The following is an 18534-nucleotide window of genomic DNA, read 5'->3' as shown; positions in this document are numbered from 1 at the left end:
CCTTTACTTACTCATAACATATATAACACAGGCTGCAACAAAGCCACACAGCCCTCACTGATGAGCCGAAACCTGGTAGTTCTCTCACCTTGCCCATTCAGTTCTTTGCTTCTCACTGAAATGGTCTACAAGGATGCCAGTTAGTGGCAGTTGCAATGATGGACTTCGTTAGGTGGGCATCTACCCACTGGCTGCAAATCAAACCGCCAGCAGGTGATAACTTTCAGTTGTTGCTGACCAGGGGTGGTTCTGAACCAGTGATACTGGAAATTAGTCCCTATATTCAGTTGCTAAACTCCTCAGCTGTCCGCTCCCCTTTTTTGGAAGACTAAAATAAATTGATATTTGGTTGGTGGTCTGCAAAGCAAACTGTATATTAGAGGTGTTTCATGTTAATCAAATTTATATCAACCTTGTTTGTTTGTGTCTGGACTCCTGTACTTCTATTTTGAATGTTTTTTCTTAGTATTTAAAAAACAAAACCAAATCAATTCAGAACATAATATTGCCTGGAGTACTGAAAACAAGTATACAGCACAGCAGACTGTGTACATAACACTAAGTGCAGTGCTTTAAAGTGTCAAAATGTTGCACTATATAAAGAAAAATAATTAAGAGAGACCACTTACAATTCAGGAGATGTTCTTCTTTAACCTGTGTAGGCAGGGGGGTGGAGGAGAGAGGATGGCTGGTGCAATATATATATATATATATATATATATATATATATATATATATATGAATGAGAGAGAAGGATGATTTACTTGTTGTAATGCATCATTTCAGTTCTTTTACACGATGTATGCATTGTAATGCTGTACACATAAAATAGGAACTGATCCAAACCTTTCAAATTTTCATGCAGTTTTATTAGCCATTTCAGGGCCTGAGTGAGGGAAGATATCAGCGTCTTAAGGGCCTAACTGGCTCCTACTACTTCAGTTGACTGCCTGTTCTCCTCAAGTGGGTTCAGGGAAGCAGCAGGAAACAGGAAGCTCCCTGGTGTTAATCAGTCCAGGCTCCCCAGGGTGCTAGAGAGGTACATAAGAGGCTCTTCCTCCTCTCTCTCCCTGAAGCCCCTGCTGCTTTGTGTTATTCCCTCTCACCTTTTCTCCTGCCTGCCTGTTATGTCTCTTGTGCCCTCCTTCCTCCAGCACAGCACTCCATCATCTCTGTGCATCTAGAGCAGAGAGAATACATATGCACCAGCAGCAGATACAATTTTCTACACTGGGTCCTAGTGGCGCTCCCCCACAGTCCGGCACCTGAGGCAGGCGCCTCAGTTCGCCTCATGGTAAGGCCAGCCCTGGAGGTAGGAGTACGTGGTGAGTAGACAGTCTTGAAGCTGGGAGTTTGGAGCTAATTGGATGGAAGGAGAAAAGAGGCAACTCTGGGGAAGGACTTGGATGGAAAGTGACTAAGCATGAAGATCTGAGATGAGAGACTGCAGTGCGGTAGTTTAATGCCAGTTTTGAAGTTTCCGGGGATCTCGCTAACTCAATCCCAGATTTAAAAAAAAAGTTTGGATTCAGTTCAGAAAAAGGTTTGATGTTCAGTACAGTTATTATAAGAGAGAGTTGTGTCATCCCTGGTGAGAATAACTCTGAAATGTTGTGGTGTTTTGTTAGTGTACATGTGCCCTAAGCATTGGACGGGCATATTTTTATGAAATCAAAATAAGTAAAGTGATGGTAGAGGGAGGATCGCTGAAACCTAAGGAGAGCTAAGTAAATATCACTGTACACTTTTACCTGTTGATTTTATTTATTACACTGCTGTAGTTTTGGATGTGGCCTGTGAAGAATTCTTAACCTTGGGCCTTATAGAAATCAATAGATGACTAACTAAAGCAGGACTGATCAGGTGAGATGCTGAGTAAACTCAGCTCTGATTCAAGTAAATGGGAGTTGAGAGCACTCTGAACTTCACAGGCGGTGCTCAGCATCTTGAAGGATTGGCCCCTCCACACTAGATTTGTTAGACACCTGGATTTTGTCTTTTCTTCCAGATTGACAATTTCCAGGGAAAAACTAGTTTTGGACAGGGTACTGGCAAATACTGGTGTAAACCAGGAAACTGGGAAAAAATAAAATTATGATTAAAATATACTAATGAAAATTGCTGAACAATATTTAGCAATTTCATAATATTTGTGCAGCAATATGATCCCTTTCATTTTAATTAAAGGAAGTAAAATAAGACAAAAAAGAGCCTCAAACTAAAGCTGTGTGCTGTTGACTGGGCTACCTCAAACTGCAACTGAAACTTCTGAATCTGGGGATTCACCTTCTTTTGTTTAGCAATGAAAATTACATTTTTGTGTTGCAGACAAAGAAGGGTAATTCCCAGATTCAGAAGTTTCAGTTTCAGTATGAGGTAAACTGCCAGACTAATTGTCCAGTTCAGTACTCTATCTCTTGATCTGGCTGGCTAGAATGCAATGTCTGCAGCTGAACTCAGTGAGTAGTGACTCAAGGCAAAATATTGCAGCATGAGGAAAAAAGGTGGAAGACCCCTTGACCTAATTCATGGCTCTGTTGAGAAAGTTCATGAAGATGTTAAAGAGAGCCTTAGATGCAGAAATTGCAAAGAAAAAGTGAATGGGAAGGCAAGACCATTTGAGGAAACATTTTGCAAAATGCAGTGGAAAGAACAGAGTCGTGCCAGAACCACTGACTTTGGCTAAACCTATGCAAGTATTAGAATCAGACTGAGGATGAAAGTGTTGATAATACTGCATTGCTGTTGCCAAGTACATCAAAAGAAAGCCTGATCCAGGTCAGCCAAAGACAACGAGGAGGAAATATCACGGTTTTTCAACCTCAAATTTTGGTTCCAGGTTATGGGCTTTAGTGGAGAGTGATGCATTCGCTCTTGGGAAAACTAGCAACTCTGTAACGTTCATTACATAAAGGAAATAAGCTTAAAATGTTTCTTTGGAAAGGCTCCCCTGGGTAACTGATGGGAGCAGTACATTTTCTGAATGTGTAGATGTTTATTGTTTTAATTATTGTACTCCAAGGTTGGGATTAGATTAGATACTGAGGAGCAGAAATCAAAGTGTCATTTTGTGGAGTATAACAATTAAGTGCAAAGTGCTGTAAGCAATTTGCTGTGGGTGAAATGTCAGATGTTCTCTGATGAATATCATCAAGACAAATGTTGATTACTTGAAGCAGCCATACAGCTATAGACTAGTTTGCAGTGATACAAGCTATTTATCGGATTTAAGAGATGCAGTACATAAATGATCTTTCAATGTAAATCTGTTTCCAGGCATAGTTGCTCTAGGATTAGAACTATTTTTTCCAACTAAATGATATCTAGGGCTTACTGTGAAGAATATTAAGCTGTAATTTTTTTATAAAGCTTTGTAAACTATTAATGTACATCACAGGTTGGAGAATTATATGCAGTGATTTATAGGTCCAGAGCCAGGGAAACCCCTCTCCTAAACTAGTGTCTCTTCCTTGGCTTTAACTAGTCTGTACTTTTCAGCAAGGACCTATATTTTCCTCTGCACTACATCTTTTTTCTGCAGGTAGCTTTGTCATTTGCTAACTATATTGTGATGTATTATATGTCTTAGTTCACAACCTGAAGACCTTTTTTGTGGTTGTTCCCGTTCTAGGAATTTCACAGATTGTATGCCACACCATTAAATAAACCATACTCCGTTTTCAACTTGCATTTTTAATATTATCCAAAAAGTAAATAAAAGAGAAGTTGAAGAAAGCTTGAAGCCTTGCAATTGTTGTTCTTTTTACTGAAAAATCTATGGAGTTAAATACTGTGAGAGAGAGAACAGTGAATTATGTTGTATCACATGTAGTTTACCAGTGTGAAGAGGCACTGCACAGAGCTGTAGAGATAGAATGGGACTATAGTATAGCTTTTCACACACACACATCAGAGGCAGCTTTGAACCATCTGGAAATGGTAATGAATACTGTATTGGTCAGAAACCTTTTTTTTTTTTTAAATTCCGGGGTTTTCTTTTTCTTTCACCTTTCTACTGTCATATGCTATATATTCTGAGTATAGCTTTGTGCCTGGCTGGAATAATATTGCTTGCTAGCTTACAATCAAAGAGAGTACTGAGAAAAACAGCTGAGCTGTATTAGGCAATCATCGTCTGGACTTCATTTTTTAGCTGCTGAATAACTCATCACAGGTGCAGGATTAGCCCAGCGTACGGTGCTGTGTTTTGTTAGTGGAACCCCCTAGCAGCTCTGTGCCTCCTCACATGACTCTCATCCAGGGGGAATCTGGCATTGATATAACGAGCGTACGGAAATTGAATGTAAGTAAAAGGGTCAGCTTTTTCTCTTACAAAGCTCTTTTAAAAAAAAAAGAAAAAAATGGTTTCAGCTGAATTCTAAAGAGGTTTTCAGAGTTTGGCTGCTTTTTGAAAAAAGTTCAGTGATTTTTGACAAAAGGTCAAACATGGAAACACATGATTAGAGGATGCAGCTTAGTTTAAGTGGCGTGCAGATGCAGAGCTATCCCATGGGGCAAAGGATAGACTGGTACTTATTATACATCTATTCTTACAACTTTCTCTGTAGTTCCTCTGTGAACTTTCCTAACGAGAATTATATCAATAAGATCTTAAATATTTTAAATGCAGACTCTTTTCAGAATCCAAATCTATTAGTTCTGTGGTGAAGTATTTCTGAGAGTTCAAATGACCTTCATTTTGAATTTTGGTGTATTATCTTAGGATATATGTCAGACCACTACAAATTCATAAGCATTCAGTAACAAGGTTATCCATCCACACTTTCATTAGCACTATTTATGAAAAAGGAGTGAGATCAGTTTAAAGAAAGAGTATTGTAAAAATCACAGGAAGTTATGCCTTTCACATTCTGGTACAGAAGAGTCCAGGTGAGAGAGATTTTTAAAAGACATCATAACTGCAACTCACGTAGAAAAAAAATGAAATATTTTTGTCTTTGTTCCTCAAAAACTTGCTTTTTCATTCATCTGTTTCTGTAAATTTAAAAACCTTTATAACATGAAAGGATTTATTAATAGTAATTATTAGCTGTCTTAGTGCCGTGGTAGTTTGTATTTTGTTGATGCTTTATAGTGTTTGGAATTGTTATATTTAGCCATAGTAACTGGTGAATTTAACAATGGTTTCTATTTTAAAGGAACATTATCATTATAATGTATGTGAGGAGAAGGGGATATGTCTGGAAAATAAAATAAATATTAAAAGTTAGCTCACCTGTTTCATAATAATACTATAAATTATTTAAACTTTAGATAATTTTGCAATTTTATTTATTTTTTCTCCCTGTAAGCTGTTTTTATTTTGTATTTCTGTTTGGCTGGATAATGAAAATAGACGAGTCTTATAACTTGTGTTTATGATCTTTTTTAAGTAGTAGTACTAATTATAGGAAACTTACTCAAAACTTACAAATGGCTTTTAAGCCTCAAAGTCCTTACAAAGATTAAGTAAGACTTCTTTATTCCCATGTTCCAGATATGGAAACTGAGAGACAGAGTGCTCTTAGTTACCCAGTGAGTCAGTGGCAGAGATGAGTTGAACACACATCTCCTGGCTTTCGATTGTGTTTTAATCAATGAAATAGTGAGGCTCATCTGAGTGGGCTATGCACTCCTTGACTTTGATATTCTGCTCTCTTCCAATATGTGTAAAGACGCAAGATGTGCGTAGAACACTGATAACAAGTGTTATTTCATAACATTTCAAAGTATGACTCTTAGTAGGAATTGATTAAAACCAAAGTGAAAAAGACCAGGCTATTTTAATTTTTTTTAATGAAGTGAGAGACTGAATTGATATCCGTGAAAGATCTACTCATGTAAATACAGCAGAATGGGGAGTCAGCATGAACATAGAACATTCAGACCCGACTTTTGCTGCGCAGTCCTAGGATTTTCTTTTGCACAAGTCAAGTAGGCATCTATCAAGATTTGTAGAGTTTCATTGTGTCTGGACTGATTTTTGGTTAGAAGTTTTTGATCCCTGCGTAACTTGCTTTCTTTTTCTTAATATCAGGGGGTGAAAATGCTGCTATACTCTATACCTCAAAAAACTTGCTTGCATTAATTAAAAAAAAAAATCTGGGAAGCAGACAGTTGATACAGCGTCTTCCACTGAATAAAGCCAGAACCCAAACCATGGCAGTCTGCCAGAAGGGCCAGTTGATTCCTTGATGTTATTGTCAGAAGATGCAGGGCTGTGAATGTGTTTCCACTCCAGCATAGCCGAACTGAACAGATGCATTATGGTTTTCAAACACAGAAATGCTTTTAGGCTGCTCGAATACTTTTAGCAAATTATACCCCTGCTGTCTGTGGTCAAAATTGATGATAGTTGTTTCATGTGTGCAATTAATTTTGGTGTGTAATAGAGCAGCTTTCCCCAGAGTTGAAACATGATGTATAGTAGCTTCCTGTCAAACGGAGAAAGTCAATGACACTTGCTCTTGAATTCACCCATCTTTTCAGCCAGAGATACGTTTTGTACCTCAGCACTCACTGACTACACCTCTACGTCAATATAACGCGACCCGATATAACACGAATTCGGATATAATGCGGTAAAGCAGCGCTCCGGGGGGAGCGGGGTTGCGCACTCCGGTGGATCAAAGCAAGTTCAATATGACGCGGTTTCACCTATAACGCGATAAGATTTTTTGGCTCCCGAGGACAGCGTTATATCGGGGTAGAGGTGTACTTAAAGATTCTTTTCCTTGCTTCCTGTTTCCACATATTCAGTTCAGAGGATGGTTATAGTAGGAGGTAGTAAGAGAATGAGACTTTTATTGCATGTCAAAAAGCAGCATCTCTGTTCAGCATGCGTGTGGTTAGCCCAACAGGAGCTGTAGTCAGTTCAGTTCACTCCCCTTTTGGCAGGTAAACAGTACACTAATTTATACTGCTAGTTATTCAATTACTTAAAACACTAACTTGCTAGTTGGCCTGGTGACTTGGCAGGGTGGCATTTGTCTTGGAGAAGTTAAAATTCTTGCCAATGGTTGAGCAGCTACTTCAGCAACATATGGAAATTTCAGCACATCACTGAAGTCCATGAGATTTTTGGACGTTGGGTATCACTTTGCCATCAAATAACTCATCACACTGTAAAAACAACAGGAGTACTTGTGGCACCTTAGAGACTAACAAATTTATTTGAGCATAAGGTGCCACAACTACTCCTGTTCTTTTTGCGGATACAGACTAACACGGCTGCTACTCTGAAACTCATCAAACTGTGTTGGTGTTTTCTGGCCAGATGAACTGATCCACCCACCCAACTCACGCTATGTACACTTACAGCTTAAGTCAGTATAAGTTATGGTGCTGCGGGGCCCGGGCCGGGCTGGGCCGGAGCCGCTCGGCCAGGACTGGGACTGGGGCCGGGGCCGGTGCTGCGGGGCCCGAGCCGGGCCGGGCCGGAGCCGCTCGACCGGGACTGGGACCGGGACCAGCGCCGTGGGGCCCGAGCCGGGCCAGGGCCGGGACCGGGCTGTGGCGCTCGGCGAGGGCCGGGCCAGGCCAGGGCCAGGGGGCCAGGCCGGAGGGAGCAGCTCGGCCGGAACCGGGACCAGCGCTGTGGGGCCCAAGCCGGAGCCGCTCGGCCGGGACCAGCACCGGAGCCGCCGGGACCGGGCTGCGGCGCTCAGCGGGGGCCGGGCCAGGGGGCCAGGCCGGAGGGAGCAGCTTGGCTGGAACCGGACTGGGCCGCGCCTCCCTGGAGCCTTCCTCGCGCCCCCCTCCCCAGCTTACCTGCCTGCTGCTTGTTTCAGGCTTCCCGCGGGGGCGGAGCGTTCAGGGGAGGAAGGGGGAAGTGAGCTGGGGCCGGGGACGGGGTGGACAGCTGCCCGAGCTTTTGTTAAATTTAAAAGCCCTTTTAGAACCGGTTGTCCTGGAACAACCGGTTCTAAAAGGGCTTCTAAATTTAACAGCCTGTTCCTGCGAACCGGTGGGAACTGGCTCCAGCTCACCACTGTATGTGTATAATCACTTGCCCTCACAGAGGACACAATTTGTGTCAACTAAGGTAGCGTGTATTTAAATTCTACATGCATGAATTTTGCAGCTGGCTTGGGATTCATTTGAAAATATGTCCTTAGGAGAGGGGAGATGAAACAACTCATGTCATGGAACTGAAAAAGAAATGTATCAAATATAAATCTGGTTCAAAAAGGCCTTGTTACTCTGCGGTGCAGTCTGAACTGATACTGTATTTTAGTTCTAGCCATGAACAGCTAAAACAAAATTAGTTGGAAGGGCAGTGGCACTTGTCGGTGCAGTGTTTTGTAAGTTTGGCACATACATGTCATAATTATATTTTAATATGCAGATATAGTCTCTGCTTTTTCGGGAAAAAATCCAGTTGATATTTTGATTTTATAGTTAGTATTTTCTCCTGGATACTAGTGAGATAGTCCTGGATCACTTTTTAATTGGAATAGGGAAAAGGAGCTATGATGATTTATCAGTTGTATGTAATAAGAGCAGAGGTTCAAGGTCCTGTATTATTTTTACTCTCAAATGTCATTGTCTTAACGCATTTGCCAATTGGTATATCATCATCTGAAATGATAATCGGTAAAATGCTGTGATGTGCTCGTTGCAATCTTTGATGTTTCCTTAAGATCAAATATCAAAGCATAGTTTAGTAGCAAGAGCATCGGGTTGCATTGTTTCTTGTCTATATTTTCTTCGCTTGCTGGTGTTCAGAACAGTTTTCAGGACTCTGCTTGCAGTGATATTTATTTAATCTGGAGATGGTGGCATTCAGAATTTGCTATGTGACCTGCCAACACATAGGGAAAGGCATCAGGTTTTGCAGCTTGAAAATAGAAATAACTACAGCTTCTTCTTCAAGTGATGGTCTCTAGAGCTATTCCACTGTGGTTCACATGCGCTCCATGCTACTGAGATCGGAAGACTTTTGCTAGCAGTGTCCATAGGTCTATGCCTGTGCACTTTTCCTCCAAACTGAGGGCGTAAGGGGCGTTGCAGGCCAACTGCATCTCCAGTTCATTTCTAGTGCCCATGGTCTGAGACGGTGGCTTTCCATGTCTGCAGCATTTGCTAACTTCTTCAACATTTTACATGTATAGTAACTCCTCACTTAAAGTCATCCCGGTTAACGTTGTTTCGTTGTTATGTTGCTGATCAATTAGGGAACATGCTCGTTTAAAGTTGCGCAATGCTCCCTTCTAACGTCGTTTGGCAGCTGCCTGCTTTGTCCACTGCTTGCAGGAAGAGCAGCCCATTGCAGCTAGCTGGTGGGGGCTTGTAACCAGGGTGGCCCGGCAGTCCCCCTATCAGCTCCCCGCTCCCCTAAGTTCCTTGTGCTGCAGCCGCCCAGCAGGCTATCAGTTGCAGGCTATAAATTGCCGGCAGTTCAGCTGTCCCTCCCCGCACTGCCATGTGCTGCTCCTGCCCTCTGCCTTGGAGCTTCTCCCAGAGTCTCCTGCTTGCTGTGCAGGGGGGGGAAGTGGGAGGGCTAATGTCAGGGTGTCCCTCTCCCCCCTGTTCCTGCCCCTCGCTTACCCCTTCTCCATATAGAGCAGGGAGGGGACACCGACAGAGAGAGACATAGAGAGCTTGGGGCAGCAGCTGCTGTCTCAACTTCCTGATCCACTTAAAAAGACAATGCACTTAAGAGTGGGTCAGCTTACTTAAAGGGGCAGTGTGCATCTCTCTCTCTCCCCCACACACACAAGGTGTGTGTCTGTCGCTGTCTGCTATGCTGTCTCCCCTCCCTCGTGTTCATGCTGCCTTGTGTGAGAGACTACATTAACAACAATGTGTTAACCCTTGAGGGCTCAGCCGAGTGCTAGTTCATCATTTAGCAGCAAGGCATTTCCTGGGAAATATCCCTCCCTCTTCCACCCTCTAACTTCACCACCTCAACCAAGCTTCACAATCATCATAGCTGTGAACAGTATTAAATTGCTTAAAATGTATACTGTGTATATATCTATATAATATGTCGTTTTTTGTCTGGTGAAAAAAATTTCCCTGGAACCTAACCCCTCCATTTTGCATTAATTCTTATGGGGAAATTGGATTCGCTTAACATCGTTTCACTTAAAGTCGCATTTTTCAGGAACATAACTACAACATTAAGCAAGGAGTTACTGTAAATCATTGTGAATAGTCCCTTTTTTTCTACTTTGTAGATAGTTTTAGATAGTTTCTTAGTATTTAGCTAGTCAGGATAAGTTTGGGGCTTGAGGGTCCGTTACCTCACCCAATACAGTGTGACTAGTGTGCCCAAGTTCCTGGGATTCAGAAACTCTCTCTCCTGTACCCTGTCCTTCCCGGTCAGCAACAACTACCTAAAGTGGCTCTATTCCCTCAGAGAAACTAACATCTGTTCTAAGTGCAACAATGGTTGATCCTTTGCTAACAGAACTCACCAAGCCCGTGACTATAGCCTCCAAAGATTTCTTGTGGATGGTGCCCCATTCTGAGTTGGTTGGGCAGACACTCCTATGCAATGGACAAAGGCATTGAGAAGCATGCTTCCAAGCACGGTGACTTTTGATTCTGGGGATGATAGGAGTAGAGCTGAAGAGTCCTCCAAACGGGAACATTGAGAGGGTAGAAAACATTTTCATAAGAGATAAGAAAAATCCCCCTCCTGATCCACCTCCAAGAAGAAGACCTCTTCCCTGACACCATCAAAGTCAGGTGAGACTCTGCACCCTGGAATAGGAGGTTCATGAGCACACAAGGGGCACGGTACCAATCTTCCAGCTCCAAAAAGCAAAAGTGCTCCAAGACCAACACCATCTGCACAAATGGGACCATCCACGGTACCGACAAAAGAAAAGCAGCAAGTGCCTCCTACATTAGTGGCATTGGCGCAGTGCAATAAGGAATCATCAAGATAGAGAACTCTAACCAAGCCAACTCCACTGCTATAAAAGAACAGAACCTCTGCACCTCACCATGGCTGAGTAGAAATACATTGCCACTGAGGATATCCTCCTCCTCCCAGATCTGGAGTCTGCCATCCTCTTGGATCCAGTCCTCACAAGAGAGATCATAACACCCCCAGTCCAGGGAGGATGTGAAAGAGAGAGTTACTTTCCAGTATCTTCCACTAGCCATGGTATCTCAAGATTCATGGTACCAATGGCACTGGCCCTGGAATTGAAACCAACTTTTTGCTCCTTGGATGGATCTGACATTAGTGAGAGAGTATCACTACCTCTGCCAAGGCAGGAAGTTTGCCCAGATAGAGGATCCAGAGTCTATTGGGTTCTCTCCCATTTTTATAAGACAACATACCCCTCTTGGGACCAGTGGTACCCCATGCTATAGGGGCAGCCTCATCCATTACTCAGCTTCTGTGACTAGCATTATTGGGGACCTTGGTACCTGTAGATGAACTCACAGAAACACCTAATCACCCATGGGCAAACACTTCATAAAGCAATCATTCCATATCTGACCTTTCAGTCCTCATCCTCAGAGGAACCTGCACAGCACCTTCAAAAGACGAGTCTGGGAATTTAAATTCGTAATTCTGCTGTACCTTAAAAGCCATTGACTTCACAGAGATGCTGGTTTTCTGCCTCATGACAACAATTTGTAACATACCTTGTTGCCTACTAACCCTCCTTTGTCCTATGACTGAAGAGGTGTTAAATGCCACTTCATCTTAAGTGACTTCCTACAACATGTGTAAATATCTTATGACTAACAATCTGTCCCACCTTGTATTTAGCTCTGACACTCTGGTTACCTTATCCAGATTTGAGAAAGAGTTCTGTGCAGCTCGAAAGCTTGTCCCTTCCACCAACAGAAGCTGGGCCAATAAAATATATTACCTCACCCCCCCTTGTCTGTCTCATATCCTGGGACCAACACAGCTACTACAATATTTGTGTCATGACTTTTTTGATAAAATTTGATCTGTGCAAAGAGAGAGAAATCCAAAATTGATGACTTCAGTAGGAATTTTGCCTGAGTAAGCACTGCAAGAACTTGTGAACAGCACAGCCAAATAAGCCTAGAAAACAAAATGTCATACAACATAATCCCAAACATATTACATTTCCAATGACATTCCAACATATCAATATTCCATCAGATGTATACCAAATTAAATTAATTGTCAAGTAAAATGCATTACAACCTTAACTTTGGTCTTCATAATATTGCATCATATTATTGAAAGGGAGGATTATTTTTCTTCATACCAAATTTAATTTACTCAGTTTTTTAATAAAAATGTGCGGTACTTAACCTGACCTTTTTTCAGTTTTTTGGCAACAGTGAGTATAGGATGATGGAAGCCTGTTCGTCATTCTGTTTTTCTTCTTCAGTATATGATCATCACCAATAACATCTCATCAGCAATACTGTGGTTTTACTGTTACCTTTTTACTTTTTTATGCAGTATATCAGGCTGTGTTGAGGCATACTTTATTACAGCTTCCTTTAGGAGCTGCTTTGTCATAGCTGATTATTTGCCACACACAAAAAAAAGGGTGGGAATTCTTTTATCTGATGACTGACTGTAAAGTACAGTGAGTTAGCAGTTAACAATTTCCCTTTCCCATAAAACAATCATTTCAGTGCTTTAATTTTGGTCTGTTCAAATGTAATCATTCTACAGTGCATGCAGTATAGGTATTATGTGATTTTTCGTATTTTAATAAAAATAGACATTTTATAACAATGAAATTGAAAAATAATTTAGTAAGTGAATGGGCAAGTGCAGGATTTAGAAAAGTTAGAAGTCTTGTGTTATATTTCTTGAGGCCTAAATTAATTCATTAGGTAGTTGCTGGATTCACTGAGAGTAGTTGTTCTGGATCAAAATTGACTGATGTCACATTGTATTGCTGTCTGTACATCAGTCTCTGCCCAGTGGATTGTCTTCTGATATTTGTGAGAAAAGGAAAGACATCAGGTGGCATTTATAGTGAAGAAGGCATTTACTTGTCTAAATTTGGTAGGTTCAGAGACCATACTATGATATTTAATTGTTCCAGACCCATTATTTATGTTAGACTTAGAATATTACCATTTTGTAATTTTTGCCATAGAAAAGCTCTGGCTGGCTAGTAGATACATCCAGAAAATGTCATGATTAAATCAGAGCCTAGTGTTTTCACTCGGTATTACTATTAATATTTTTATTTAGATTTCTTGCCCCATGAGCCAGATGTCTGAAAATATTTGACCGGAACATTATAAAAGTTCAGTTCTTATCCACAAATAACAATGTAATATAGTCAGAAAACCTGCTTTGTGACTGCTTGTTGAAAGAGGACTTAGTTTAAAAATCTGTGTTCCAGTGACCCACAAAGGGAACATTTATTGATGTTAATTTGTTGCATATAGGCTGGATTTAAAATATGATAAATACAAATGACACTTTTAGAGAAATAGAAGCAGATCATAATGCAAATATAATTTATTTAAAAAAGAAAATACTTAATATTAATCATAGCTACGGGAAAGTAGAAAACACATCAGATGCAGTGAATTCCTTGTGTAAATTGGTTTTAATTTCTGATTTTGCTAAGATTTAAAAAAAAAAGCAGCTACGGGACTCTGGGGAAGCCAGGTGTATTGTGCACCAAATGCAAATGTTTTATGTTATGGATACTTCACAATGAGTTTTCGGTTTGACTTTCAGCAGTGCTGAGTACTCAAAGCTCTCATGGGGTTCAGTGGGATGTGAGACTATTGAGCACCTTCCAAGATCAGGCCATTAATGTATATTCCATGTGCCTTTTAATGTACGTTCTGTGGGCTTTTGTTTATATTTCACATGCATTACATTGGTGGTTGTATTCAAATGTTTTTCACGATGGGGACAGTTTGATATTTTCTGCCATAGTCTGTTGAGGTGAAATTGGAATGGGAGGGCTATCGTCTCCCCAAATCTAAGTTTTCTCTCTAGATCAGTGGTTCTCAGGCATTTCACCATCAGGTCACACTTTTATCAAAGCTTATGAGCTCAGAACCCTTTTTCCCAGTTTGCTGAAGATTATGTTCATTTATATCACCCATTAATGAATGAGGAGGACACTAAAGCTTGTACAGCCATCGGAGCTGTTATCTGGACAGGTTTCGTTCAGATGGGAAAGATAAGCTCTGTGTGCAGAGTTTATCCAGGTGCAGAGAGATTGATCCAGTCTGAAACCTGAAAGCGCCCTGTGAGTCCCAGGAGGAGACCGGGCCTAACGGGGGGAAAGGTTGAGGAGGATAGCCCTATGGTTCCTGTCCCTTTAGCCTTTTACCCCTCCAGCCTCTGCCATCCCATTCTATCCCTATCACCTCCTCGCCATTAAAGTGCGGAGGCAGCTGCTTTCTGCCACCCCTCCTCTGCTTCCTCCTCAGTTTTTTTCTGCCCAGCAACTCCACAACAGTGGAGGGAGCAGAGGAGGAAAGCTAGTCTCCCTGTCCTGTCCTCAGTTGCATCAGGGCTACCCAAAGTGGTAAGGAATAGTCACTGCAGAGGAAACTATGCTCGTTCCCTGCAGACCTGCTGGAGGCATGAGAAAAAGTGTTTGGTTGGATCTGGAGAAACAGACCTGGAATCAAAAGTATGCAAATGGTTTTTTAAGATTGTAAATAAAAAAGTAAGACAAGAATGTGGGGGGTTTATCCAGATGCTGTCTAAGCTCCACAGGTTGAGAGAGTTGGCTCCAGATGACATTTGAAAGAGATTACAGGTGGGGGAGGAGGGAGAAAATTAAAAGTAAGAAACTACCAATGCTGGTTTTAATGCCGAGCTAATTTTTTTGTCCTTGAGACTGAAATTCTAAGTATATGTTAGTTTTAAGTGCTGCGTGAGTAGTACCGAAAAAGAGAAAATCCTTTGAACCCCCCCACTTCCAAAAAGACAGAGCCCTAAATCACCTCATGCTTGCTGGTTTGAGAAGGGATTAATAATCTCTGTAAGGTTTGGAATTGTTCATCCTAAAGTGCATTCCTACTCTATAGTTACTATATAAAAACTGGCATTTTCTTACTTAATAGACTACACTATGTAGATTTAAAGTAATATTTCCTTGCTTTTGGTGACAAAAATAAGTTGTTTTTAGCAGTTGCTTTTTTTAATTGAAGAGGCAACATAAATTTGGGAGAGGGAGCTGGATTCTATTCCATCCACTCACCATCAATAAACTATTACTAAAATTATGGGACCAAACCTTGCCCTCTGTTACAACTGTGCAATTCCACTGAAGGTAGTGGTGTAACCACGTATGGAATTTGTCTTACAGAATCTGGTACCGGTAATGATGCACCAAAGCGGGGGGAGGAGGCGGGGGGAACGGTTTGATTCTCAGCCCCCACTTGAGGTTGTATGGATGGCAGTTAGAAAATTTATACAATTAGCAAATTTGCTATGGAATCATTGAGGCACAATAAACATAAAACCCCACAATTACATTTTTAGAGTCATCTTAAAACTGCACTTTAATCTCCAATACAAAACCAAGAACTGTCTAAAATTGTTGCGAATAAGAAAAAAAAAATTAAGACTTGTTCAGAGTCTTTCACACACACACCCCACCTGGAAACTTACATTTCTTCTTTCTTTTGTAGCCAATGGTCTAGACAAACCATATTTGCGGAGTTCTGGACAGTTGAACTTGGAGAACAGAAAGGAAGATGGTGAGAGTACGGCACCTGCTCCTCCTCAGAAGCCACTGCAGTGTCACTGCAATCACCACTGTCCAGAGGACTCAGTCGACAGCACCTGCAGGTTGATGGGACAACTAGTATTTCAGATATTTTGGGGGGAAGATTATGTACAATAATCAACATTTTAAAACTTGGGTGCCTCAAGTTAGGCATCTCAATCTGTTTAGGCACCTTTAATACAATCAATGTAAAATTAAATGGGAGTGGTGGGCGCTCTATAAATCAGACCATTTTTATGTAGGTGCCTAAATATAGATTTTAGGAGCTTAACTTGATGCATTCAAGTTTGAAAATTTAGGCCAATACTTATCTTAATAATTTGCATATGAAACATATTTGAACAAAAAGTTATCAAAAAGTACAAGCCATAGCTTAGTATGGATGGAGCAAATTGCTCTTCCCCTGTGCATAAGGACCAGCGTTAAAGAAATTGTGCTTCTCCTGGAGTAGTGTAATGCATTGCCTCTTTGGAGGGTTAGTGGCTAAATAATGGCACAATCTAGCCTGAGATGTATATGTGATTAGCCTTTCTTGTAGCGACATGAGGGGAAAATGCTGCTCTCAGATTGGTGTGGTGAATTTCAACTCTGTTATTCTCTTTTCCCTGTATATGTGGAACTCAGTTCTGCTTCTGTAAGGAATGTGGAATACTGAAGATTTTGCTATTTAATGTTAAGTTCCTACAGTTTTTATGCTCTCATCGAAGTCTAGTGGAGTATTGGGTATGCAATAACTATAGAACTGGGACATAGGTATATTACTGTGACTGGACATTCCAGCTGGGTATGCAGTTCGATCTGAGGAGGTTACAGGGAGTCTGATATTTTAATACTACTGGACTACGTTTCAAGGCAAAGTGTTATAAAAGAACAGGATGGGAGGAATCTCCAAGGTTGTTCAAGCTGTTGATAGAGATTTGGAGGGGGTGTTTTAAAAACAGTTGCTTCTCAGTTCAACACTATTCTGCACAGCCTGCAGTTTCAAGACTTGTCAAATTTAAAAGTGCCAAAGCTTTGATAAGAGCCTTGGATAGTATTTTTCTGTCCCCTTTCAGCTCCTCCTCCAAGTCTTAGCGCTCTGTCTCGATGAAGCAGCATTTAACCTCTATTGCATGGTATTTTGTTTTAAGGTTTAAAACTCCACACTTGGCTACGAGTTTGCAGGTTCTCTGCTGTGTGAATGAGCCATTTTCTGTTCATGTCTAAGGAGAGCCACTGTTCTTACACATGCCAGCTTTCACAGCAGAGGACTTGTAAAGCAGTAGCTAAAAAGTTGCAGCTGATTAGAAAATAAGAAAACACAAAGGTGTCCACTTTGGAAACATTCAATTGGCTGGCGTGAGCATCCCCATGCGCTAGAAACAGAACCTGCCACCAAGCTCACACTCGTTAGCAGTGTAATGTGAAGTTTCTGAGGGTTCGTCTATACTTAAAACACTACAGTGGCAGCAGATATGCTGCTGTCGCATTTCAGAGTAGGCACTACCTATCTCAATGGAAGGGGTTCTCCTGTCACTATAGGTAACCCATTTCCCTAAGAAGCAACAGCTAGATCAACAGAAGAATTCTTCCATCGATTTAGTGCTGTCTACATGGGGACTTAGGTCAGCTAGGGTTACCATATGTCCGGATTTTCCCGGACATGTCCGGCTTTTGGGGGCTCAAATCCCCGTCCGGGGGGAAATCCCCAAAAGCCAGGCATGTCCGGGAAAATCGGGAGGCTCGGCCGGGGCCTCTTTGTGCGGGGCCGGGGTCGCGGGGCCGGGGGCATGGTGCCGGGCCGGGAGCCGGGCCGGGCGCGCGGTGCCGGGCCGGGGGCCAGGGTCGCAGTGCCGGGCCAGTCTGTAGGGTGACCAGATGTCCTGATTTTATAGGGACAGTCCCGATTTTTGGGTCTCTTTCTTATATAGGCTCCTATTACCCCCCACCCCCCGTCCCAATTTTTCACACTTGCTGTCTGGTCACCCTACCAGTCTGGGCCCCGGGGGCCGGGAGCCGGGGAGCCGGGCCCGCGGGTCGGGGAGCCGGTCCGGGCCCGCGGGGCTGGGAGCCGGACCCGCGGGGCTGGGAGCTGGTCCGGGCCCGCGGGTCGGGGAGCCGGACCCGCGGGGCTGGGAGCTGGTCCGGGCCCGCGGGTCGGGGAGCCGGGCCCGCGGGGCTGGGAGCCGGTCCGGGCCCGCGGGTCGGGGAGCCGGGCCGGGCCCGCGGGGCTGGGAGCCGGGCCGGGCCCGCGGGGCTGGGAGCCGGGCCGGGGTCGGAGAGCCGGGCCGGGGTCGGGGAGCCGGGCGCCAGGCCCGCGGGGCTGGGAGCTGGGGGGTGCGCCGGGCCGCCGGGGGTGGTCGGCCGGGGCCGGCACCCCAGGGCCCGAGCCGACCCAGGCTGGAGCCGCCGGGGGGCCAGCCTGGGCCGCGCCTCCTCCCCCCCCCACACCCCCCCTTACCTGCTTCAGGCTTCCCGCGAATTAAATGTTCGCAGGAAGCAGGGGAGGGGGCGGAGACTTTGGGAGGGGGCGGAGTTGGGGCGGGGGCGGGGGCTGGGGGCGGGGCCGGGGCCCCCCGGAGTGTCCTCCATTAGGAGGCACAAAATATGGTAACCCTAGGTCAGCTTAACAACGCTGCTCAGGGGTGTGAATTTATTACACCCCCGAGAAACATAGTTAAACCGGCCTAATTTTCTAGTGTAGACGATATCTACATCTAAAGCGCTACAGTTGCAGCACTGCCGTCTAGGCCCTCACTATGGGGTTCTCCTGTCCCCGTAGTTAATTTACCTCGTCTCTGAGAGGCGGTTGCTCAGTCGATGGAAGAATCGTTCCTTCTGTTGACCTTGCACTGCCTCCACCAGGGGTTAGGTCATC

The 18534-nt window shown here is 43.2% G+C and overlaps 1 protein-coding gene across 2 annotated transcripts in view; it reads left to right on the top strand.

Moving 5' to 3' along the window:
- BMPR1B (bone morphogenetic protein receptor type 1B) overlaps positions 1–18534 on the top strand; it is a 358401-nt gene that overhangs the window by 310765 nt on the left and 29102 nt on the right. For both annotated transcript variants that reach the window (XM_065596087.1, XM_024099901.3), the window contains one exon: positions 15580–15739. In XM_065596087.1, coding sequence (XP_065452159.1) covers positions 15580–15739 — 160 coding nt within the window. The remainder of the gene's footprint in view (positions 1–15579; positions 15740–18534) is intronic.

Source organism: Chrysemys picta, chromosome 5, assembly GCF_011386835.1.
Source record: "Chrysemys picta bellii isolate R12L10 chromosome 5, ASM1138683v2, whole genome shotgun sequence".
NCBI classification, from domain to species: Eukaryota; Metazoa; Chordata; order Testudines; family Emydidae; genus Chrysemys; species Chrysemys picta.
This window is presented reverse-complemented; position numbering and strand designations above follow the sequence as displayed.